This window comes from Bufo bufo, chromosome 4 (genome assembly GCF_905171765.1).
Source record: "Bufo bufo chromosome 4, aBufBuf1.1, whole genome shotgun sequence".
NCBI classification, from domain to species: domain Eukaryota; kingdom Metazoa; phylum Chordata; class Amphibia; order Anura; family Bufonidae; genus Bufo; species Bufo bufo.
Genome location: NC_053392.1, coordinates 336,695,364 through 336,720,916, shown reverse-complemented (window position 1 = coordinate 336,720,916; position 25,553 = coordinate 336,695,364). Strand labels below are relative to the sequence as shown.

General features: G+C 45.2%; 2 protein-coding genes across 3 annotated transcripts in view; one reads left to right on the top strand and one right to left on the bottom strand.

Annotated features, from left to right (window-relative positions):
* Positions 1-18,923, bottom strand: part of FIG4 (FIG4 phosphoinositide 5-phosphatase) — a 534,658-nt gene extending 515,735 nt beyond the window's left edge. For both annotated transcript variants that reach the window (XM_040428862.1, XM_040428863.1), the window contains exon 1: positions 18,825-18,923. The gene's annotated coding sequence lies outside the window, so the exon portion shown is untranslated. The remainder of the gene's footprint in view (positions 1-18,824) is intronic.
* A 217-nt stretch (positions 18,924-19,140) lies between these two features.
* AK9 (adenylate kinase 9) overlaps positions 19,141-25,553 on the top strand; it is a 132,957-nt gene continuing 126,544 nt past the window's right edge. Inside the window, exons 1-2 of the mRNA XM_040428864.1 lie at positions 19,141-19,217; positions 24,046-24,171. Of these exons, the coding sequence (XP_040284798.1) occupies positions 24,055-24,171 (117 nt within the window). The 5' untranslated portion in view covers positions 19,141-19,217; positions 24,046-24,054. The remainder of the gene's footprint in view (positions 19,218-24,045; positions 24,172-25,553) is intronic.

The window sequence follows — 25,553 nt, the reverse complement described above, 5'->3', positions numbered from 1 at the left end:
AAATGTACTACAATATAGAGCGTACATAACACTGCACCCAGAACGGGACCTCGAAGGTAAGAGAGCAAGGTGCACATGCTCGGCCACCCTCTATTCACCACTATGGGAGATCTAAAAACTCAGAAGTCCCATAGCAGTGAACTGAGGGGTGGCCATGCTTGCTCTTCATCCACTGCTGTGGGACTGGGGTCGGCTATTTTTGGAAGCTTGGTCAGTGTGCTTTCTGTTCACTTCAGGACCCCGTAGCAGGTCCCAGAGGGTGACAAATGTAGGGCATTCATTTTGGACTATGATCAAAGCCTATTGTCCAAAAAAGTAACAACTGGGATTCCATTTTATATCTAATATGTTTCAGCTACTTCACATAACGAATACAAACCATGGAATCGACAAAGCCCATTAGCCTATTCAAAAAGATGTGCATTAATACACTTCAGTTGTGCGCCTATTACAGGTAGGCATTATTGCTAATATTATATTATTCCTTGAAAATATGCGTTCTCAGGTGGCAGACGAAGGCTCTCTAGAGAATTTGGGGTACTGCTTACATTTATTTCCCACATAGAACTGCATAGCCATAAAAAGTTCCATGCAGAATTTATTTAAAGTCCATTTTATTTGATTTCAGAACCATTGTCATCTTTATGTGCTAATGTAAACTGTTTTATCCAAACGGATGAACCCCATGCTTAACCCTAGGCTCTTCTTTATCTCTTCTACCATTTTACAAAAAGGATGACTGTCACGTCAACAGGCATGAATACTCCGCAGTGACAATAAACGATTTTATTTCAATTGTCCCAGTAAAACCGCAATCTAAGTTCTCAGGCAGATATACAGTAATCAAAATGCACAGGAACACTATGTACTATGGCACTGCCATCAACACTAACATAAGAATGAACAAGAAAAGCAAGAAAACAAGCCTGGTCCCAAAAGCGGTCATGATGTCATATTAATGACAGAATAAATCATCCAGGACATTAGGCCTAAAGCAAAGTAGATACCATCCCAGGAGCCAAGGCCTAGAAACTTGCTATCGAAGGCTAACATTTCAGGTTTTTTATGCCAATGTCTATGTTAGGCTACATATTCACACAACCGTTTTTTCAGTCCACGTCTGACCCCATTTTTTTGTGGATTGCACATGGAGACATTTATTTCTATGGGCCGGCAAAAAATGCAGACAGGTCACAGATGTCATCTTTGTGCTGTCCGCACCCGTGCCACAAATTATAGAACATGTCCTATTCTTGCCCGCTTTGTAGACAAGAATAGGCATTGACAATGAAGCCAGCAAAAAGTGTCGGATGCACACGGCCAGTATCTGCATTTTGCAGATCTGCGGTTTGAGAACCATAAATCGCATATGGACATGTGAATGTAGCGTTATTCCTGGGCAACTAGAAACTTAACATGGCTTTTTAGACTGGCCTCATGCCAGCGACAGTGAAAAAAAAAAGGCAGTTAAAAACGGATAGATTGGCCATTTTTAACTCACGTTGTTTTCACTGATGCCTTTCTGAGATCCGGACTGTAAAAACTGACCCATTCAATTGTATGGGGCAGTCGGTTAGTGAAATATGGTCAAGATAGAACATGTTCTATTTTTTTTTACGTCCGTTTTTCACTGACGGTCAAAAATGTTGTGTGAATAACCCCAATGACTACCATTGGTCTTAAAACGTACGTGTGATGGCAGTTTAAAAAAAAAGAAACGTCCATCACATTATGTTTTTTACTATTGTGTGTATGGAGCCTAAATTGGCTTCACAAGTAAATTCTATACTGATCATCCTTAGGTTTCATTCACATGTTTTTCATTGACGTGTGGACAGAAAAACGCAAACACTGAACACGATAACTGATTGAACTAGAGCGCAAAACCATGTTTTTTCCTGAACAGATCCTGACACAATCAGTCTACGGGTCTGGGAAAAAACACGGACACAACATGACTGGCATCCATGTTGCGTCTGTGTTAGATCCGTTTTTCACAGACCACTAATAGCAGATGCTCTGGAAATTAACTTTCAGCTGAGCAGTGTCCGTGGAATGCGGATGATACACGGACCAACCATTGACATCTAAGTTCACAGATGCAGACATCCCAACCTGCAAAAACTCATTTCAGGGAGGTTTTCTTTTTTTTTTTTTTCTTTCACAAACTTTTTATTACATTTTCCAGACATATGCAGTATCTGCACACTTTGCTCTATGGTGTGGAGGACTGGGCTCATTACCCTGCCCCAATTATCATATTTATGTATATGATAAAGGGGTTCTGTCACCACCTATAAGCCCTGTGAGCTAAACATATGCTCTCGTCCAGGGTAGCATTCTGATTTCTAAGGTGGCCTTATAAAAGCTATTTGTGGCTTTATTCTGCGGAAAAACAGGTTTTACTAACCTGTCAATCATTGAATTAAGGTGCCCAAGCAGGGGAGGTCTGTGGATGCATGGTGCCCGGCCGCACGCATCGCCGTTCGTGCCCAGCGCCGCCTCTCCCTCCCTCCCCCTCCTCACGCTTTGAGATCCCGCGCGTGCGCACAGGCTCAGCCTGATGCGCCGTTGCGGACTGTTGGCATCGGCTTCTTCTTGCACTGTGCGCACGCGCCAAGAAGGGGACACTGCTACAGGTTGCCGGAAAGGTTTACTGCGAGTAAACTAGAGATGGGAATTTCGAATCTTTCACATGAATCGGTTCATTTGAATCAGTTCATTCAAATGAACCGATTCATGAATCGAATCTTCGGTTCATTCGCTGAGCTGACAAGAAGCAAGTGAACCCTGTGTGTAATTATCTACCCCACTGTAGGAAAAAAACAAGCATCCGTGGGGGGTTGGGGGTCGGGGGGGATTTAGCACTGGGGTAAATAATATAATTAAAATGGAGGGTTAAATGTGTAAATGTATTTAAAAAAAATACATCTCTCTCAATAGTTCTATAGCTACTGAATGAGACAGAAGAAGATGCCTTTAACATATAGATCTCCTTGAGAAGCCAATTTGACCCTAAAGGGTTAATTCAACCTGTAATCTAAACTCTGTGTCCTGTCACTTCTCTTATCTCTCTGCTCTGCTATCAGTAAACCTTTCCGGGATATATTGTTTCACTTGGGTGTCAGGGAGCTGCTATCTAATAGCGGGAGACTCCCTGAACTTCAGGGAGACTTGAGATCCCTGCAGATGAAATACGTTCAGATTTTTTTCACAGACGTCAAATGGACACAGAAATGTGAACAAGGCCTTAGACTAAAGAGATGCACATGCAATCCATCACATCGATTTAGGGCGAGTCCACAAGGCATGGATCCACAAGCACTACAGTCGTGTGGTCCATCAGTAGTTCCTCTAGGTTGCATCATCAGTAACCTTTGTTTTTGCACTCTAGCCCCCTTATGAACCAGCGAGGGGAAACGTGTCTTTTGTTTAGGGTAGAATAGCCTTTAGGGACAGCTACCAAAAAGTGGCGTTGCCCCTTCTGCGGCAGATTATAATACCATTTATTGTAGGAACAGTTCCTTCCAGCCAGTACCTACAATTAGAGTGGCCATGTTGAGTTTCCATGTGATCACTCCTTACAGAGGAAGTACTGTGATAATCACCTGGTGGGATCTGCATCAGAAGCGTATGGTCGTTTTACAGCGTACAATTAAGTGTCTGTCTGAATCATCACTTACAGCATAAACGCCTAGACTGATGGTGTGTGATGCCTGAGGAAAACGGATTTTGACCTCCATAAAGCCATGAGTGGTACCTGCCTATAATATATTATTTAACACTATATTGAGAACATGTAAATATTAGCTGTTGGTCACTGCCCACCTACCATATTATCATAATTTTGCGTTACTTTTATTGGTGTGTTAATCTATACAGTAGCTATATAGCTTTAAAATTTTGATTGATAAGTTATATTTTTCACTAGACATACAATAAAAGTTATGTTTTATATGGATCGCTATTTTTGTCAGTGATACTGTGGCACGGCACCTCTGCTGAAATTTCACCTCAAATGGTGCCGATATTGTTGCAGAATTCATAGCACAAAATACTGTGGGTTTGCCTCTGATTTCACATTGTATAGTGCAAAGGCATAAATCCACAGCAAAGACTGACATCCTGCAGATTTAAAAGGGTTGTCTCACTTCAGCAAATAGCGTTTATTATATTAGGTAAGTTATTACAAGGCACTTACTAATGTATTGTTATTATCGATACTGCTTCCTTTGCTGGCTGGATTCATGTTTCCATCACATTATTAACTGCTTGTTTCTATGGCTACCACCACCCTGCAATCCATCAGTGGTGGCTGTAGTTACACCCCATAGGAAAAAGCAAATAGCCCAAGTGCACTTCCACGGTCCCAGACACCAAAAAGGCCAACATTTTTTTCCTATAATGTATAAGCACAACCACCGCTGCTGGATTACAGTGTGGTCATGACCATGGAAAGGAGAAGTGTATAATGTGATGGAAAAGTTAATCCAGCCAGCAAAGGAAGCAATATGGATAATACATTAGGCCTCTTTCACACTTGCGTTGTTGGGATCCGGCATGCACTTCCGTTGCCGGAGGTGCCCGTCGGATCCGGAAAAACGCAAGTGTACTGAAAGCATTTGAAGACGGAACCGTCTTCCAAATGCTTTCAGTGTTACTATGGCACCCAGGACGCTATTAAAGTCCTGGTTGCCATAGTAGGAGCGGGGAGCGGGGGAGCGGTATACTTACAGTCCGTGCGGCTCCCCGGGCGCTCCAGAATGACGTCAGAGCGCCCCATGCGCATGGATGACGTGATCCATGCGATCACGTGATCCATGCGCTTGGGGCGCCCTGACGTCACTCTGGAGCGCACGGGGAGCCGCACGGACGGTAAGTATACTGCTCCCCCGCTCCCCGCTACACTTTACCATGGCTGCCAGGACTTTAGCGTCCCGGCAGCCATGGTAACCATTCAGAAAAAGCTAAATGTCGGCTCCGGCAATGCGCCGAAACAACGTTTAGCTTAAGGCCGGATCCGGATCAATGCCTTCCAATGGGCATTAATTCCGGATCCGGCCTTGCGGCAAGTGTTCCGGATTTTTGGCCGGAGCAAAAAGCGCAGCATGCTGCGGTATTTTCTCCGGCCAAAAAACGTTCCGTTCCGGAACTGAAGACATCCTGATGCATCCTGAATGGATTTCTCTCCATTCAGAATGCATTAGGATAATCCTGATCAGGATTCTTCCGGCATAGAGCCCCGACGACGGAACTCTATGCCGGAAGACAATAACGCAGGTGTGAAAGAGCCCTTAGTAAGTGCCTTGTATAAACTTTCTCTACATAATAAACAGCACTTGCTGAAGTGAGACAACCCCTTCACAATCCTCACCACAGATCAAGTTACGTGCAGATTCTGCTGCAGATCTTTCCACAGCGATTTTGTGAAGTCTTATCCACTTAACTTCCACACTGGCACAAAATTCTGTGGCAAAGTAAGCCAACCAATAGGTGGTACAAGGGTAGACAAAAGGGTCTAGCCGAGCACCAAATTTATCATCCAGGATGGACCCCTGTGATGAATCTGGTGCAGGACTAGGCTACCCAAGATTACACGTTACAGACTTACTAAATCCACTTGTGTGTCCTGCTTCTCTCCATTCCAAGTAGGAAAAATAAAAAGGAGATTACGAGGCGTTACTAGCAAAAAAAGAATTTATTAAAAGTACCATATTTTTCGGACTAGAATATAGAGGAGGAAAATAAATATTTTTCATCAGACCTCAGATCAGACTCCCAAGCTCTATCAGACCTCAGATGAGACTCCGAATAGACCACTATATCGGACCCCCACTCCTCATCAGGCCTCGGATTAGGGCTGCAACGATTACTTGATGTAATCAATAAAAAAAAAATCCTCTATGCAATTTCCCTGCATCGAGGATTCGTTTTAATCGTGTGACCACGGAGCGTGAGTGAAGTGAAGCCAGCTTACTCACCGCTCCATGGCCTCCCATCGGTACTGCGCTGCACTGACCAGGGCCTTGCGTGCACACATCATTAGCTGCCTGACGCTGTGTGTGACGTCAGGTCCCTCCCAGTGCATGTTGGGAAGAAGAAGACGCAGTCCTTCTCCTGCGGACTCCATGTCAGCTAGTCACACCCCCTGCCAGGCAAGGTAAGTATCGAGTTCTCATTAGCAGTGGCCCGAATCTGCTGGTGGTGGAAGGGGTTGATGGCGCTGGGGGACATGGATGGCAATGGCATGTAGGGCCTGATGGCACTGGGGGAGGGGACATGGACGGCATAGAGGGGCTGATGGTGCTGGGGGAGGGGACATGGAGGGGCTGATCTGATGGCACTGGGGGAGTGGGGGACATGGTGGATGGCATGGAGGCACTGGGGGAGGGGGACATGGATGGCATGGAGGGGCTAATGGCACTGGGGGACATGGCAATGTATGGCATGGAGGCACTGGGGGAGGGGACATGGCAATGGAGGGGCTGATCTGATGGCACTGGGGGAGTGGCAGACATGGCAATTAGCAATGGATGGCATTGAGGCACTGGGGGACAATGACATGGCAATGGATGGCATGGATGGGCTGATGGCACTAGGGGAGTGCTATATGGCTAATAATGGATAGCATGGAGGCACAGGGGGAGGGGACATGGCAATGGAGGGGCTGATCTGATGGCACTGGGGGAGTGTGGGACATGGCAATTGGCAATGGATGGTATGGAGGGGAGTGCTATATGGCAATGGATGGCATGGCCATGGAGGGGCTGATGGCACTAGGGGACATGGCAATGGATGGCATGGAGACACTGGAGGAGTGGGGGACATGGGAATGGATGGCATGGAGCGGCTTATGGTACTGGGGGACATGGCATGGAGGGGCTGATCTGATCAGTGGGGGATATCACATAGCAATGGTTGGCATGGAGGCACTGGGGGACATGGTAATGGATGGCATGGAGGCACTAGGGGACATGGTAATGGATGGCATGGGAGTCTGGCTGGCTCTGATTGCAGGAAGGGGGGGGGTCTGCTCTGGTGGCAGCCTGGGGTCTGAACATGGTGGCATGGGGGTCTGATTGCAGGGCTGCGGCATGGGGGGGGGGACTGATTTGAGGGCAAGGCTGATTGACTTGGGGGGGGGGGGGTGTCTTATCCGTGGCTAAGAATCTGAGATATGATGGTCTGATTTTGGGGGTGTAGTTTGATCTGATGATCTGTGTTCTGAATTCTGATTAAAAATATTGTTTCTGATTACATACATACATGCTGGGTATTGTCCAAACAAAAAGCGCTACTTGAATTTTTATTTTTTTATTTTTTTTGGGTCTGGCCAAAACCCAGCTTGAATGCTGTAACAAGGCCAGACCCTATTACGGTCAATCGCTGCAGAAGCCGGCAGTATCCAGCTTTACCCGATATGGTACATTCCGGCTGGCTGTTCTTCTGACAGAATGTATATTGCAGCTGTGAAAGAAGCCTTGTGTGTGCGCATTTAAAACAAAAAATATTTGCTGTACCACTGCAGCACCTAAGGGGTTAACTGCTGCAGACTGCAGCTCCCAGCTATGTGATTCTGCTGCCGGTACCCGCCTCCTGTATTAAAGGTTAATAATCATTGGTGGTGCAGTGCGCCCGCCCCACCCTCCCGAGTATTAAAAACATTGGTGGCGCAGTGCACCCACAACCCTTCCCCCAGTATTAAAATCATTGGTGGCAGTGTCCACAGGGTCCCTTCCCCTCCTCCTCCTCCTCATTGGTGGCAGTGGCAGCTTCTGATTGGAGCCCCAGCAGTGTAATCCTGGGGCTCCGATCGGTTACTATGGCAGCCAGGACGCTACTGAAGCCCTGGCTGCCATGGTAAACTCCCTGCTGCTGTGTGTACTATGCACAGGGCAGCAGGGAGACTGTGAAGTCTTATTCACCCTGATAGAGCTCTATTAGTGTGAATAGGACAAGAGATTAAAAGATCCCAGGTTCTGGCCCCTAAGGGGGAAATAGTTATTAAATAGAAAGTATTAAAAAAAAAAAAAAAAAACACCACCAAAATATTAAGTATAAATCACCCCCTTTCCCAATTTTACAGAAAAAATAAATAAACATATCACATATTGCCACGTCCGAAAAGTTCAATTAATGGTGAACGCCGGAACCGAAAAAAAAAAATATATATATATATTAAAACTGCGAGATTCGCTGGTGCTTTTTCCTATGGTGTGCAGTAACAGTTACCACTCCAGGGAGGACAGAGCTTTTTCCTATAGTATGCAAGCATGGCCTTCCACTGATGGAATGCAGGGTGGTCATAACCATGGAAACGAGCAGTGTATAATGTGATGGAAAAATTAATCCAGCCAGGAAAGGAGGCAATAAGGATAATCATATTACAAGGCACTTACTAATGTATTAACTTTCTCTACATGATAAATGCCACTTGCTGAAGTGAGACAGCCCCTTTAACATAAACTGAATACCCTTTTAAGTGTTAGAGGGTCATGATGGAAGGTGTATCCTGTGTAAAACAGAAGTATTCAATGGGATGTTTAAAAAATGGAGGGAGAAAGGCATCCATACTTTCAGTGATATAAAGGGAATGTCTGATAATATGTTGATGACTTGGGAACAAGTGGTAGGTAAATACCAGCTATCTGACTCTCTTTCACTGTCATATTTTCAGCTTTCGGCGTACTGCAAGGCTCAGTCGAAATCATTGGGAGAATCTGACAGACTGACATGGTTTGCAGCTCTCCTAGGGGGAAAAGATGTATCGATATCGCTGTCAGAGCTTTATAGACGTATTCATAGTACGAGCTGTATTGGTTTGGCAAAAAATGTATTTGTTCATTGGGAAAAAGATATAAAAGTTGCGGACCTCTCCCTCAAAATGAGAGAGGGTATGGAATACATTAGGAAGGCAATCCAGAGTGAACAATGGCGAGAGTCGCAGCTGCGAATCTTACATAAGGCCACTTATGCTTTTAATCTATCATACACTAATGCCCCAGCACACTACTTGAGAGAATGCCCGAAGTGTTCGCAACCAAAAGCAGATCTGTTGCATGGGCTGTGGGGTTGTAGACAGATCAAACCACTGTGGGAAGAGGTGATCTCCTTCGTCAAAGAGGTATGGGACATAGAAGTGAAAGCAGAGCCCCAACAATGTATATTCCAATATATCCCAGTGGGACAAGATGAATCCCAAGGGAGAGGCATAGCAGAACCAGGTGTCCATATTGTACTTATGGCGGTTAAAAAATGCCTCCTACGTCATTGGCTGCTAAGTACATTCCCTACCAAAGATGAAGTTATAGGCTTGGTAAAGAAGATATTATATATGGAGAGACTTGAAGCAGGCAGATGTAAGGAGAAGGCAGTGGCAAAACTTATTAAAAAGTGGAAAAGGTTTGTGGAACATGCTCTAACAGGGGAGGAAATAGAGGAACTGATGAATCCCTTTATTCAGACAAAATGGTATCTGGAGGCAAAGGTTAAGGGCACGCTTGGTAAACTGGAGATATAGAAACGATGGAACATAGTGAGGGAGTAGTAGGATGGTTAACTGTGCTACTTTTACTAGCAGTAAATTAACATGAGTGACAGGTGTTGGGAGGGGATGTTTGGGAGGGAGGGGAGTTATGAAGATCTTTAGTTATAAATATTGAAATGAAAAAGGAGAACAATAATTGTCTTTGTATGTAAATGTGCTTCATGTATCGCAAACATTGTTATTTAAAAGGATGTACTTTATGTGACGGATATATGGCATGCTCGCCAAAAATGTGTATTAACTGCATCCGAATAAAGAAATTTATAAAAAATAAAAAAAAAACAGAAGTATTACTTGCCGGGCGGCCACAGACACCCCCCACAACACTGCCAGTGCACTAAGAACAGTCTGTACCTTGGAGGATGCCTCCATAATAGGGTGAGGCAGTCACAGATGCCTCCATGACAGTCTGCGCAAGCTAATAATGCCTCCATAGCGGCACCATCCACAAAGCCATTAAAATGTGAGCTGCAGGAGGGGGCGTGTCCGGACGCTGACGGTGATGGCTGCCTGAAAGAGCTGCTCCTGCCTGCACCGCAACTTACTGGCCAGCGACTCCTCTGTTCTGGATCATATGGGGAAAAAAGTGGCTCCAAAGAAGACCCCTCTCCCTCCCCGATCCCCCTCACCTACTAGGACCCTGGAACAGTGCTGGGATTGCGCTCCGGATCCGGCGCTTCCACCACGCAGCACCAAGGCACAGAGGGCCTCCCCCCGCCTGATTCCCGCGCCCTGAGCAGGGAGAAGGACACAGCGCTACATACCCCTGCTGGAACTCTCCAGGGGTCCGGATTGCCGACGGCGGTGTACACGCACAGATCCTCTGGGCTGGGGCTCTCACCGGCCGCCCCGGACTTTCGGCCTGCTGTTGCTGGAAGGAGGGATCCCGCTATGATGGCTCCTGGACCCACTTCTCAGGGGGCGACATCAACTAAAGGTACTGTGGCTCCTAGGGGACGGGATATTATCCCATGGGATCCTGCATCTAGCCTTCCTGGGACCCCCCCTACATGAGCACTGGCCAAATAAGCAGCTCCCAGCCCCACCATTGCTGGACCAATTGGACAGCAGCTCTCCTCTCCTTTCTGACATCTGGGCCGGATCCCCAAGCCCTCCATCACTTGCCGTTATGGACCCCCCCATCCCTGCCTGAACCTCCACAGCCCTGGGCGAGCTATTTTAGCCATTTTCCTACAAAGGAGGACTTTCGGGTTCTTATTTCTGAAGTTACAGAAGCCTGCAGAGCTGCAATTGCGGGTTCGCACTGATATTAAACATGTGGTGGACCGGGTTGACTCCCTGGAAAATGCCCATGACGACATCAGGCAATATATATCCACTCTTCATGAATCCATTTCTGCCCAAACGGCTGTGCTCAGGGGCATGGGACGGCATTTAGAGGACTTGGATAACCGAGGGCACCGGAATAATATCCGAGTACGTGGTCTTCCGGAGGCGAAGACCTTACCGATTTGGCAACCACCCTCGCATAAGATCAAGTTGGACAGAGCTCATAGAGCACTCAAGCCTAAGGGCTCTGTTGCACGTCCTAGGGACGTAATTTGTTGTGTCCACGACTTTGCCCTTAAAGAATCCATCATGGCTAAGGCGAGATCTCTACGCAACTTTGACCAGATCGCCTACCGCTGGGGATTCCCCTTTGCCCTGACGGTCCGTCATCAAGGAAGAACATAGACTCTCCGTTCCTTCTCGGATCTTCGCCCTTTCTGCGAATCACTTGGAATTCCTATCCCCGACATGTCGGATTGGGAGTTTGAGTCTCCAGCGCTTCCACCGCCCTGCATTTGGTCTCCTGTAACCAGGAAAAGAAGGCCTGGTCCAAGTGCGTCCTCTTCCCCGTGGTCTCCTCCGCCATCAGGGCATCGTCCATCTGCTTGACCGCCAACGGATGGAGGGACTTGGTTGTCCAGAACTTGCCCTTAACCCTTTACACCCTCAGGATTGAGAGTCCCTAAAGGGCCCCCATATTGATCGTTTATTTCCTCTGTTAAGCCAGTTATTGCTTTCTTGTTGCTACATCACGGTGCAGGCTCTCTGAAGGGCCCTAGTTGTTACTTGTTTTCGTTTCTCTCAGACAATTGTAGTTGGCTCCTTGGTCAGCCTCAATTTGTTGGTCTCCGACACTTACACCCCCAAAGGGGCTTCTTATTTGCCCCTAGCAGGGATTATATTCCTGGGAATAGTTGTTTACTGCTATCTGTTTGTCTGTCTTTGTGTTGTCCCGTCTTGTCTCTTCCCCGCCCCCCCCCCCCCTCGTGTGTTCTCTCTCCTGTTGTAGGTGCCTGAACTTCCTTGCCTGTGGAGATCGTGTACCTCAGTTCTGCCTTTGATCCGTTGTCTGACTAGTGAGAACCTACTGATGTATACGGACTCCCTCGGTGAGCTGTACTCTGCATACATTGTGTATCATCACATACTCACATGATGCGGTGCATAACCTTCAATGTCAAGGGGCTTAACTCCAACGTCAAGAGGAAACTCTTGCTTTTGGAATTGAAATTCCTTAAAGCGGACATTGTGTTCTTACAGGAAACACACTTTGATGGCAACTCCTCCTTCCGTTTTGCCTCCCACCTGTATCCTACCGCTTATTCGGCTACTCATAGCAGTCGGAGAGCGGGAGTTGCAATCTTGGTGTCTGCACGATGTCCCCTCAGGATTGAATCTTCAATTATAGATCCACAGGGTCGTTATATTATTCTCCGTGGCCGTTTGGCGGATAAAGCCATCACCTTATGTAACATTTATGCACCAAACACGTCCCAGATACGCTTTCTCGGCGGAATCTTCCGCAATGTTTTTGTTGAGGGAGTGGACTCTTCGGAGCCCCTAGTCCTCCTAGGTGGGAATTTTAATGCAGTGTTCTCTGAATCGATGGATCGCCTGGCCCTCCCGGGCAGACCAATACACTCGACACAGCAGCGCTCAGCCAGGGACTTTCGTAAACTAGTGCAGAGATACTCCCTGTATGACCTCTGGCGTCTCACTTATCCCACTGATAGGTCCTTCTCCTTTTACTCTGCCCCACATGGTCCACACACCCATATTGATTACCTCTTTGGTACCATTTCGACCCTCAGATTATTGGAAGGAGTGGACATGGGCCAAATCACCTGGTCAGACCATGCTCCTGTACTAGTGGACATTAGTAGTCGGGCCATGTTCGCCATTGCCACTGGAGACTTAATGACTCCCTCCTGAAACAGCCTATCATTAGGGAGGAACTCTGCGAACATCTGAAAACGTACTTTGACCTAAATGAGGGATCAGTAGGGGATGTCCATCCTTTGTGGGAAGCGCATAAAGCGGTCATGAGGGGTCATTGTATTGCAATAAGCTCAAAATTAAAGAAGGACTCGACTGCCTTAGTCAAGACCCTTACGTCCCGCTTGCAAACACTAGAAGACAAGATGGCTGCTCAACCCTCACGCTGCACACTGAGACGAATTGTTGATACTAGGGCCCAATTGAAGAGTCTAGCTTTAGGTCGTGTCAGCAAGTTATTACTTTACACACGACAGCGTTATTATATTTGGGGGAACAAGCTCCACACTTTTCTGGCCAGACAACTCAGGAATCATAACTCCCAAACGGGTCCGAGTGCTATTAGGGGGGCTGACGGAACAATCCACTATGACCCCAGGGTGATAGCGGAGAGGTTCTCGACCTATTACTCTTCCCTGTACAATTTACCCTCCGACCTCCCCACAGATGAGGGACTGAGAGATAGTACACTCCGGTCTTATTTGGCAGCCTGTCACCTTCCTACCCTATCGACTTCCGACCTTGCCGCCCTTAATAGTCCGATCACGCCGGAAGAGATTGGGGAGCTGGTGGAACATCTACCTGAGGGTAAATCCCCAGGGCCTGACGGCTTTTTGTACAAATATTATAAGACCTTTAGGACTGAACTAATCCCTCACTTAGTAACCCTATTCAATCATTTTCAAGCAGGCAACGCAGTACCTGCCCCAATGTCTCACTCGTATCTCACGATGGTTCCGAAACCTGGGAAAGATCCTCACGAATGCCATCACTATAGGCCCATTGCCCTACTTAACTCAGACCTTAAGATTTACACCAAAGCCCTAGCTTCCCGACTAAACGTCTTTCTCCCCTCCCTAATTCATAAAGACCAGGTGGGATTTGTCCCGGGCCGTCAGGGGGCCAACAACACACGAAGAAACATTGACTTGATAGATGTCATATCTCGCCCGGGTGAGGAGGCATTACTTCTTAGTTTAGATGCGGAAAAGGCATTCGACCGTTTAGTTTGGCCTTTCCTCTTTGCTACCCTGCAGGCTTTACGGCCTTTCTGATCCCTTAGTCAGGGCCATTCATAGCCTATACTCCTCCCCCACAGTGACGATCAGACTACCTCATGCTCAATCTCGACCCATACGCATTGCTAATGGAACGAGGCATGGTTGCCCTTTATCTCCCCTATTTTTTGCCATGTGTATCGAACCCCTGGCGGCCAAGATCAAGGCTTGCCCAGACATCAGAGGTGTTATGGTCAAGGACAGGGAGTTTAAGCTATCGCTATATGCAGACAATATCCTCCTTACCAAGCTTCACATTTCCCTACCAAACCTCCACTCCATCCTACAGGAGTTTGGTCGACTCTCAGGGTATAAGGTTAACACCCATAAAACTGAGGCCCTCTCTCTTAATCTTTATCATACGGCCCTGGGCTCTCTCGGGGTTAACTTTCCTTTCCATTGGAAGACGGACTCACTGCGATATTTGGGTGTTGACCTCACTCCCCGATATGGGGAGCTTTACAAAGCTAATTTCCCACGTATATATGCTGAGATTAGGGGGTCTTCTAGATAAGTGGCATCCTCTCCCACTCTCTCTCATGGGGCGTATTGCTGCGACTAAAATGACGATCTTGCCCAATCGTCTGTATTTTTTTGAGACCTTACCTCACTCAATCTCACCTCCTTAGATTCATATGGGCGGGATAGCGGCATAGAATCCCACGGTCGGTCCTTCTATCTAGTAGGAACCAGGGCGGTCTAGGGGTCCCAGATCTGTCCAAATATTACTGGGCGGCCCAACTACGTTCTGTTACAGTCTGGGCTTCCTTGCACCCATACTCTGTCTGGATGCAGGTAGAAAGACCCTGTCCCCCCATTATGTCTTTGTATTTGTTAGGTTAAGCATTATTGGCTGAGAAGCTCCGGGCTTTTGGGTCTTTAAAGAGGACCTTTCAGTAGAATAGAAAATCGAAACTAAGTATACAGACATGGAGAGCGGCGCCCAGAGATCTCCCTGCACTTACTGTTATACCTGGGCGCCGCTCCATTCTCCCGGTATAGCCTCCGGTATCTTCATATGTTTGGCTCCACCCAGTTGAGCCTGCCGGCGTCTCTTTCTCCCAGGCTGTAGCGCTGGCCAATCGCAGCGCTCAGCTCATAGCCTGAGAGAAAAAAAAACTCTCAGGCTATGAGCTGAGCGCTGCGATTGGCCAGCGCTACAGCATGGGAGAAGGAGACGCCAGCAGGCTCAACTGGGTGGAGCCAAACATATGAAGATACCGGAGGCTATACCGGGAGAATGGAGCGGCGCCCAGGTATAACAGTAAGTGCAGGGAGATCCCTGGGCGCCGCTCTCCATGTCTGTATACTTAGTTTAGATTTTCTATTCTAGTGAAAGGTCCTCTTTAAGGCTCTCCCGCTACTACCTGATGTCTTTTTGTTTAGGATACACTGCTTAGTAGTCCTTCTTTGGACTGATTACAAATAGACAGTCTCCATTAGATCACTTTATTGCTTTATTTCTGCTCGGTCTCTCATTTTCCATCACTGACAATTATCAAGTGATACAAACGCTCATTCAATATGTATGTGATGCATTTCATGTTTCATCCTTACTTTGTACTTTTGTGCATTATTCTATTGTAAAAGTGTATTTTCATTTCTGCTCTATTTAAATAAATATACAATTATAAAAAATAAAAAAAATGTGAGCTGCAAAGTCAGTCAGGGTCATTTATCTAAGACAGGCATTTTACACCAGTTTTCAACCTGCATTTAACCACTTCCCATCTGGGCCCTTTGCCCCCTTCCTGACCAGGCCAAATTTTGCAAAACTGACATATCTCACTTTATGTGGTAATAACTTTGGAACACCTTTATTTATCCAAGTCATTCAGAGATTGTTTTCTCGTGACACATTGTACTTCATGATAGTCATAAATTTGAGTCAAAATATTTCACCTTTATTTATGAAAAAATCCCAAATTTACCCAAAAATTTGAAAAATTTGCAATTTTCTAAATTTCAATTTCTCTGCTTTCAAAACAGAAAGTGATACCTCATAAAATAATTATTTAACATTTCCCATATGTCTACTTTATGTTGGCATCATTTTGGAAATGTCATTTTATTTTTTTAGGACGTTAGAAGGCTTAGAAGTTTAGAAGCAATTCTTCAAATTTTTAAGAAAATTGCCAAAACCCACTTTATAAGGACCAGTTCAGGTCTGAAGTCACTTTGTGGGGCCTACATAGTGGATACCCCCATAAATGACCCCATTGTAGAAACTACACCCCTCAAGGTATTCAAAACCGATTTTACAAACTTTGTTAACCCTTTAGGCGTTCCACAAGAATTAAAGGAAAATGGAGATCAAATTTTTAAATTTCACTTTTTTGGCAGATTTTCCATTTTAATCAATTTTTTTCTTTAACACATCGATGGTTAACAGCCAAACAAAACTCAATATTTATTACCCAGATTCTGCGGTTTACAAAAACACCCCACATGTGGTCGTAAACTGCTGTATGGGCACACGGCAGGGCGCAGAAGGAAAGGAACTCCACATGGTTTTTAGATGCCATGTCCCATTTGAAGCCCCCTGATGCACCCTTACAGTAGAAACTCCCAAGAAGTGACCCCATTTTGGAAACTAGGGGATAAGGTGCCAGTTTTATTAGTACTATTTTTGGGTACATATGATTTTTTGATCATTCATTATAACACTTTATGGGGCAAGGTGACCAAAAAATTGGTTGTTTTAGCACAGTTTCTATTTATTTATTTTTACAGCGTTCACCTGAGGGGTTCAGTCAAGTGACATTTTTATAGAGCAGATTGTTACGGACGTGGCGATACCTAATATGTATACTTTTTCTCATTTATTAAAGTTTTACACAATAATAGCATTTTTGAAACCAAAAAATTATGTTTTAATGTGTCCATGTTCTGAGAGCTATAGTTTTTTTATTTTTTGAGAGATTTTCTTATGTAGGGGCTCATTTTTTGCGGGATGAGGTGACGGTTTTATTGGTACTATTTTGTGGGACATACGCGTTTTTGATCACTTGGTGTTGCACCTTTTGTGATGCAAGGTGACAAAAATTGCTTGTTTTGACACAGTTTTTTTTATTTATTTTTTACGGTGTTCACCCGAGGGGTTAGGTCATGTGATATTTTTATAGAGCTGGTTTTTACGGACGCGGCAATACCTAATATGTATACTTTTTTTTATTTGTTTCACTTTAACACAATAATAGCATTTTTGAAACCAAAAAAATGATGTTTTAGTGTCTCCATGTTCTAAGAGCTATAGTTTTTTTTTATTTTTTGAGAGATTTTCTTATGTAGGGGCTCATTTTTTGCGGGATGAGGTGACGGCTTTATTGGTACCATTTTGTGGGACATACACGTTTTTGATCACTTGGTGTTGCACCTTTTGTGATGCAAGGTGACAAAAATTGCTTGTTTTGACAGTTTTTTTTATTTATTTTTTACGGTGTTCACCCGAGGGGTTAGGTCATGTGATATTTTTATAGAGCTGGTTTTTACGGACGCGGCAATACTAAATATGTCTATTTTATTTTATTTTTTCTATTTTTATTCCTTACTTTTCGTCCCCCATAAGGTCATACAAGACCTCTGTGGGACATTTACTTCACTTTTTTTTTTTTTTTTCACTGTTGATTTCTCCTGTAACTGGGGCTGACATAGTAGCCCCAGTTACAGTGGAAATGCACCCCTATAGAGGCTGTACAGCAGCAATCCTGCGCTGTACAGTCTCACAGCAGGGCTGATCGAGGTCTCTGAGAGACCTCACACAGCCCCTGCACTCTCCGGTCCCGGCGGTCACATGACCGCCGGGCCGGAACAGGAAGCGCACAGCGCTTCCTGCTCTGCAGACACAGCGCTCGGTGAGCGCTGTGTCTGCAGCGATCGTGAAGGCAGGGACACCTGGGAACTGTCCCTGCCTTATCTCTGAGTTGCCCTGCTGTCACTGACAGCGGGCAACCCGATCAGCAGCTGCACGATTAGCGTGCAGCTGCTATTTCTGACAGGACGTTTTAAAACGTGCTGTCAGAAATAGACGTCCACCCATAGGACGTTTATATCCTATGGGCGGACGTGAGGCGGTTAAGGCTGTAAAAAAATATTAGTGAATCTGCCGGGGACTAAAGCCCAGACCCCGCCATGCTCAGACCACTCCACAGAGCAAAAACACCCATGAAACAAAACTGTTTAAAAAAAAATAATAATATCATGATCTTTCTACTTTTTATGCCCAAAAATGTGTAGCCATCATAGTAAATGACCCCCAGTGAGCACCACAGCCGCAAAGACCGTCATAACGGCGTGCACCATCCACATATACACCTCCGTTCAGGGGCGTAACTATAGGGGGTGCAGAGGTAGCAGTCGCTACCGGGCCCAGGAGCCTGAGGGGGCCCAAAGACCCTTGTGGTGCATAAGACATCAGTATTATATAAAGTGCATGCTGGTCAAGTTATACCTCTGGCTCAAGGGGGTGGCGTTAAAATTTTTGCCTCGGGCAGCACGAAGGCCTTCTGCTTCCGGCCCCTGGTCACAAAGCAATGAGGGAAGGGGGGCGCCAAGCTGAACTCTTGCACCAGGGCCCATGAGCCATTAGCTACTACGCCCCTGCCTCCGTTAATATGCACCAGCCACATATACCTCCATAACATTGTTCAACTGCCACAAATACCCCATAACATGGTGCACCAGCCACATATTCCTCCATAAGTGTGCAACTGCTGGAAATACTGTCATAACGGCGTTCACCAGCCGCAAATACCCCCATAACACCATGCAACTGCTGCAAAAACCTCCATAACAGAGTGCACCGGCCACATATAACTCCAGAACAGCGTGCACCACCTGCAAACACCTCCAAGGTATGCGCCTGAGACAACACAACTGCCTGTCATCAACTAGCCCCACTTCACCTCGTCAAAGAGCACCAGCTGTTTATTTACCTGACGAGATGGTCAGCTCCCCTTGGCCGAGGCACGTGAGACGTCGCGGCGTAATGACGTCACACGTTCTGCCGCTGTGGCGTTGTAGGCATCCTGAAAGCCGAATGCATTCTTCAGCGCTCGTTTTTTTTTTTTTTGTTTTTTTTTTTAAGTCAGTCAGACTGGAGAATAACGCGCTAGCTAATTTTTGGCGATAAAGACCGAAACCATATTCAGTATTTTTCCGCCAAAAACCATGCCCTGCTGTGTCCTATATGGCACAAGGCAGCGCGCCTCACGTGACCGGCAGACAGGATGGTTTGGAGTGGGCGGGACAGTCGCCATGGAGATGGCGGGGGTTGTACACAAATCAGTGCAGAGCCACAGAGGAGAGAGAGTGAGGGGAGCTGATGTGTGAGTATATGCTGCTCATCTGTAGACCCCCTGTTCAGCACAAAATAGGGCTAGTGGGTGCAACTGTGCCTCAAAAGAGCTGGGGGGCAGGATGTGGACAAACGTGTCACCATCGGGACTGTACTGAGCGCTTCTAGTGATTGCTAGACCAGGACACTGCTATAAACTATGTCCTGGGATCTGATGTGTTCAGATCAGTGCTTTCCAGTACACGATATTATTATTTATAGGAATAGTGTGAATGGTAACCTGTGAGGAGTTGTCACCGATAGTGCCACGCACAGTATTACACGATCTATAGGAATAGTGTGAACGGTAACCTATGAGGAGTCGTCACAAACAGTGCCACGCACAGTATTACACGATCTATAGGAATAGTGTGAACGGTAACCTATGAGGAGTCGTCACAAACAGTGCCACGCACAGTATTACACGATCTATAGGAATAGTGTGAATGGTAACCTATGAGGAGTTGTCACCGATAGTGCCACGCACAGTATTACACGATCTATAGGAATAGTGTGAATGGTAACCTGTGAGTAGTTGTCACCAATAGTGCCACGCATAGTATTGCACGATATATAGGAATAGTGTGAATGGTAACCTGTGAGTAGTTGTCACCAATAGTGCCACGCACAGTATTACACGATCTATAGGAATAGTGTGAATGGTAACCTATGAGGAGTTGTCACCGATAGTGCCACGCACAGTATTACACGATTTATAGGAATAGTGTGAATGGTAACCTATGAGGAGTTGTCACCAATAGTGCCACGCACAGTATTACACGATCTATAGGAATAGTGTGAATGGTAACCTGTGGTTGTCACCGATAGTGCCACGCATAGTATTACACAATCTATAGGAATAGTGTGAATGGTAACCTGTGAGTAGTTGTCACCAATAGTGCCACGCACAGTATTACACGATCTATAGGAATAGTGTGAATGGTAACCTGTGGTTGTCACCGATAGTGCCACGCATAGTATTACACGATCTATAGGAATAGTGTGAATGGTAACCTGTGGTTGTCACCGATAGTGCCACGCATAGTATTACACGATCTATAGGAATAGTGTGAATGGTAAACTGTGAGTAGTTGTCACCGATAGTGCCACGCACAGTATTACACGATCTATAGGAATAGTGTGAATGGTAACCTGTGAGGAGTTGTCACAGACAGTGCCACGCACAGTATTACACGATCTATAGGAATAGTGTGAATGGTAACCTGTGAGTAGTTGTCACAAACAGTGCCACGCACAGTATTACATGATCTATAGGAATAGTGTGAATGGTAACCTGTGAGGAGTTGTCACCGATAGTGCTACGCACAGTATTACATGATCTATAGGAATAGTGTGAATGGTAAACTGTGAGTAGTTGTCACCGATAGTGCCACGCACAGTATTACATGATCTATAGGAATAGTGTGAATGGTTAACTGTGAGTAGTTGTCACCGATAGTGCCACGCACAGTATTACACGATCTATAGGAATAGTGTGAATGGTAACCTGTGAGTAGTAGTCACCAATAGTGCCACGCACAGTATCACACGATCTATAGGAATAGTGTGAATGGTAACCTGTGAGGAATCGTCACATATAGTGCCACGCATAGTATTACACGATCTATAGGAATAGTGTGAATGGTAACCTATGAGGAGTTGTCACCGATAGTGCCACGCACAGTATTACACGATCTATAGGAATAGTGTGAATGGTAACCTGTGAGTAGTAGTCACCAATAGTGCCACGCACAGTATCACACGATCTATAGGAATAGTGTGAATGGTAACCTGTGAGGAATCGTCACATATAGTGCCACGCATAGTATTACACGATCTATAGGAATAGTGTGAATGGTAACCTATGAGGAGTTGTCACAGACAGTGCGACGCACGGTATTACACGATTTATAGGAATAGTGTGAATGGTAACCTATGAGGAGTTATCACAGACAGTGCCACGCACGGTATCCCTATAACAGTGGTAACCACAAGTGCCCACATTTCCTGGTAAAAAGCTAGAATGCATAGAATACAGATCAGTCACTGGCACATCTCCTCCAGGACTGTTAGTTCTTGTACTTATTGTTTGTTAAATTCGTATTGCCCAACTGTATGGTGCCCCCCTGAAGAACCATATTCCCATAGCTCTACTCTATTGAAGTTGAGTTGCAATACCAGACACAACCTTTGGAGAGGTGTGGTGCTGTTTCTGCAAGGATACAGCCATGTTTTCCCTTTTAAGAATCTATACCACATGGATCTGCAATAGAGACAACAAAGAAAATGTATCTCCTTCAGCTATTACATGAAAAGATTCCTCATACATAGAGCAAAGTGCTGTCAAAGTCTTCTTGAAGTGAATGGAGTGGTGGTCACGGATGTGCACTATCCCACCATTTACATAGAGACCTCCATTCTTTGGATGGCTGGGGTTTTAGCACTTGGCACCCCAGCGATCACTATCACTTCTATGCTAGCACTGCTACAATGCGATCCTTGGGCACATTAGCTAAAGTTTGACATGTAGCTGAACCCTAAGGCCCCTTGCAGACGAGCGTGAGCGGAATAGGTCCGGATGCGTTCAGTGAAAAATGCGCGATTTCGCAAGCAAGTAGATTCAGTTTTGTTTGCGATCGCGTTCAGTTTTTATCGTGCAGGTGCAATGCGATTTAATGCGTTTTGCACACACGTGATAAAAAACTGAAAGTATACAAACAACATCTCTTAGCAACCATCCGTGAAAGACGCATCGCATCCGCACTTGCTTGTGGATGCGATTTTCACGCAGCTCCATTCACTTCTATGGAGCCAGCGTTGCGTGAAAATCGCATAATATAGAACATGCTGCGATTTTCACGCAACGCACAACTGATGCGTGAAAAATAATACTCATGTACACAGCCCCATTGAAATGAATGGGTCAGGATTCAGTGCGGGTGCTATGCGTTCGCATCAGGCATTGCACTCGCTCGTGTGAAAGGGGCCTAAGGCTGCACTGCAACACTGGTCGCAGCCAGGATTACCAGTGAATAGCCAGTGAATCATAAAAGAAGAGAAAGTATTAGGCTAGGACAACGCCGTGCCACTGGTCGCACGACAGCTTCACTACCGCTCCGTGGTCATCTATCGCGATATGGCGATATAGCTAAAATCTATACCGTTGCCCGAATTTATGACGATAATATCGTATATCGTTTATATCGCCCACACCTACCTTGAGGGGTGTATTTTCCGAAATGTGGTGACTTTTTTGGAGTTTCTACTATGGAGTCTTCAAATGTGACATGGCAACTTAAAATTATCCCAGTGAAATCTGTCCTCCAAAAACCATATGGCGTTCCTTTCCTTCTGCGCCCTGCTTTGTGCCCGTACAGCAGTTTACGACCACATATGGGGTGTTTCTGTAAACTACAGAATCAGGGTAATAAATATTGAGTTTTGTTTGGCTGTTAACCCTTGCTTTGTTACTGGAAAAAATGGCATAAAATGGAAGATCTGCCAAAAAAGTGAAATTCTGAGGCCAGCACCGCCTTGCATCCTCCGAATCTCCTCCTTGCTCCCTGGCGTCAGGAAGCCAGAGCGCCATAATCTCGCGATGAGGACACTATGAGGACACTGTGCATGTACTAGCTCGAGAATCGCAAGATTACGACGTTCTGGCTTTCTGACGTCGGGGAGCAAGGAGGAGATTCTGTGGATGCGGGGCGGTGCTGGGCTCCTTCACGCTGGACTCATCTCACGTACAGAACACTTCTCAGGTTAATTTGCATATGGATCAAATAATTTTTTTTACACAATAAAAGCACATAGAGCTATGGGGACTGAGTATTGCGGATGTGCTAGCGGCCATCTAGCAACACATGTCCTCAGCTCTATACACAAAATCCCGGTGACAGGTTCCCTTTAAAGAATAACTGTCATATTTTTTTTATTTGCTGGTTTATTAGAGCTCGGCATGTGTACCTGAGTTAGTCTGTCAATGATTGCCAAAAGATCTGTAATTACCTTATAATAACAGCTTTTATTAATGTCTCCTGTCCCTTTCCACTGCTCCCTTAAAAGACCGTTGCTATGGCTCATCTGTCTCCAGCTAGGAAGACAGAGAGGCGGTCCTTCACACTGCATGCCTGCATTAGGATTCAGAGTGAGGAGGCGTGTGTCTCAGTAATCCAATCGGATTGGCTGGCAGGGAGCTGGTGGCAACAGCAAGTGTGTATGTGACCTGAGGGAATGCAGTTTTGGCCTCAGAGAACTGGCAGAGGAGCCATCTTGAGAAGATCCTCATGATTCAAAACAGCCGTAACTAAGGGGAAAACTCAAAGAAAACAGTGGTAAAGTGAAGAAACTAAAGATTGCTTTATGCATAATGCTGCTGCAGCAGTAACATATGCTATAATTGATTTTTGTTTTAATGAAAATATGACAGTTATCCTTTAAGGTGAAAAATAGCAAGGTCCTTAAGAGGTTAAAGAGGACCTTTCACTACAATAAAAAATCTAAACTAAGTATACAGACATGGAGAGCGGCGCCAAGGGATCTTCCTGCACTTACTATTATCCCTGGGCGCCGCTCCGTTCTCCCGGTATAGCCTCCAGAGCCTATACCGGGAGAACGGAGCGGCGCCCAGGGATAATAGTAAGTGCAGGAAGATCCCTGGGCGCCGCTCTCCATGTCTGTATGCTTAGTTTAGATTTTTTATTGTGATGAAAGGTCCTCTTTAAACATGCCATTTACCAGGTAAACTAGAGAGGAAGTACATTTATTGATGTCAAGTATTTAAGCTCATTTACTTATAAACATTTTTGCTAACTTTGTAGGAGTTTGCCATGGCTGAGAGAGAGAACGTTCATATTCCTCCACTTGCGGATACCTTTGAAGAAAATGAAACAGAAAAAGCATTTCTTATGTCCAAGCCAACCTGCTTTCTTATCGTTGGAAAGCCAGTAAGGCCTCTATACAACTTTTCTATACTAATATCTGCTTGATTGATCTATCATCTACTTTCATTTACCTTTTACCAGTAAATTTTCTCATTTCATGTTTAGATATGTTTTCTAAGTATTTAATTTTTCTTTTTATTAATATATGGTACTGGGGTGTCGTATGGAATTCTATGGGTATGCTCATATGAAATATTCTTAATTTCTTACTGCACTGCAATTCATACAGTATTTACTGGAGATAATATACTGCTGTCTGTTTTCTGCTGAAAAGACATGGAGGGACAGGAACATTGCTAGAGTATTAAAAGATCAGATAGACAGAAATCAGAGACAGCATATCTAAGGCCTCATGCACACATCTGTCTTTTTTTCCACATTCAGTTTACATTTTTTACCTATTATTTCAATGGGGCTGCAAAAAATGCGGACAGCACACCGATAGACTGGTATCCATACACAGGGCTGGTATCCATATTTTGCGTATCTGTGGTTTGTTATGTGCATAAGACCTAAGAATGTAACAGCTGTGGTTGTACACCAGACCGCAGAAATGGACTTTACCTATAGCAGTCACCCATCCTTAGTCCTAAGAATGGCTTTTTGTACTCAAGTACCCCCAGAACTTATATAAGCGTTGACTTACACAAAAAACGGACTGTCACAAAACCACATTTATGAAGCATTTATCAATACTGGACGAAAACAAGACTCTTAAACTTACTGGTGGATGACAGGAACCAAATGTTCAGTGTCACAGAAGAAGGGGTGATTTACAAATGGAATGGATGGTAGATGTATGGAATAGAATGACAGTGAATGGAGCAATACTCAACTGACCTTTCTGAATTCAAGACAGCAAATCCGCCAGGACAATCCAGGAGCACACCAACAAACAAATCTTGAAAACAGACTAGACCAGAACAAGATACAATCGTGGAACTACAGATCCCAGAAAAAAGTTGAAAATATATGGAACGGAACCACAATGGCTTGAGGTCTGGATATATAAAGGTTCAGTGACTCCACCCAAATCAACCGGCCATACAATAACCAAACCCATTTCAGATGCACAGTTACTAGGTGAACATAAAGCAACAAAGAGACCCCTGTTGCTCAAAACAAAGACAGAATTAATAACAGCGCATGCTTCGATACCATGACTCAGCCCTGTGTTTGATAATATACCTTTAACCGCCTTTAACTTTTCCATTCACATAGATGTATGAGGGCTTGTTTTTGCATGACAAGCTTTACTTTCTACTAGCACCATTCAATATTGCATACGATGTAATGGGAGGCTGAAAAAAAAAATTCCAAATGGGGTGGAATTAAAAAAAAAACTAAAATTTTGCCACAGTTTTACAGGTGTTCACTATGCTGTA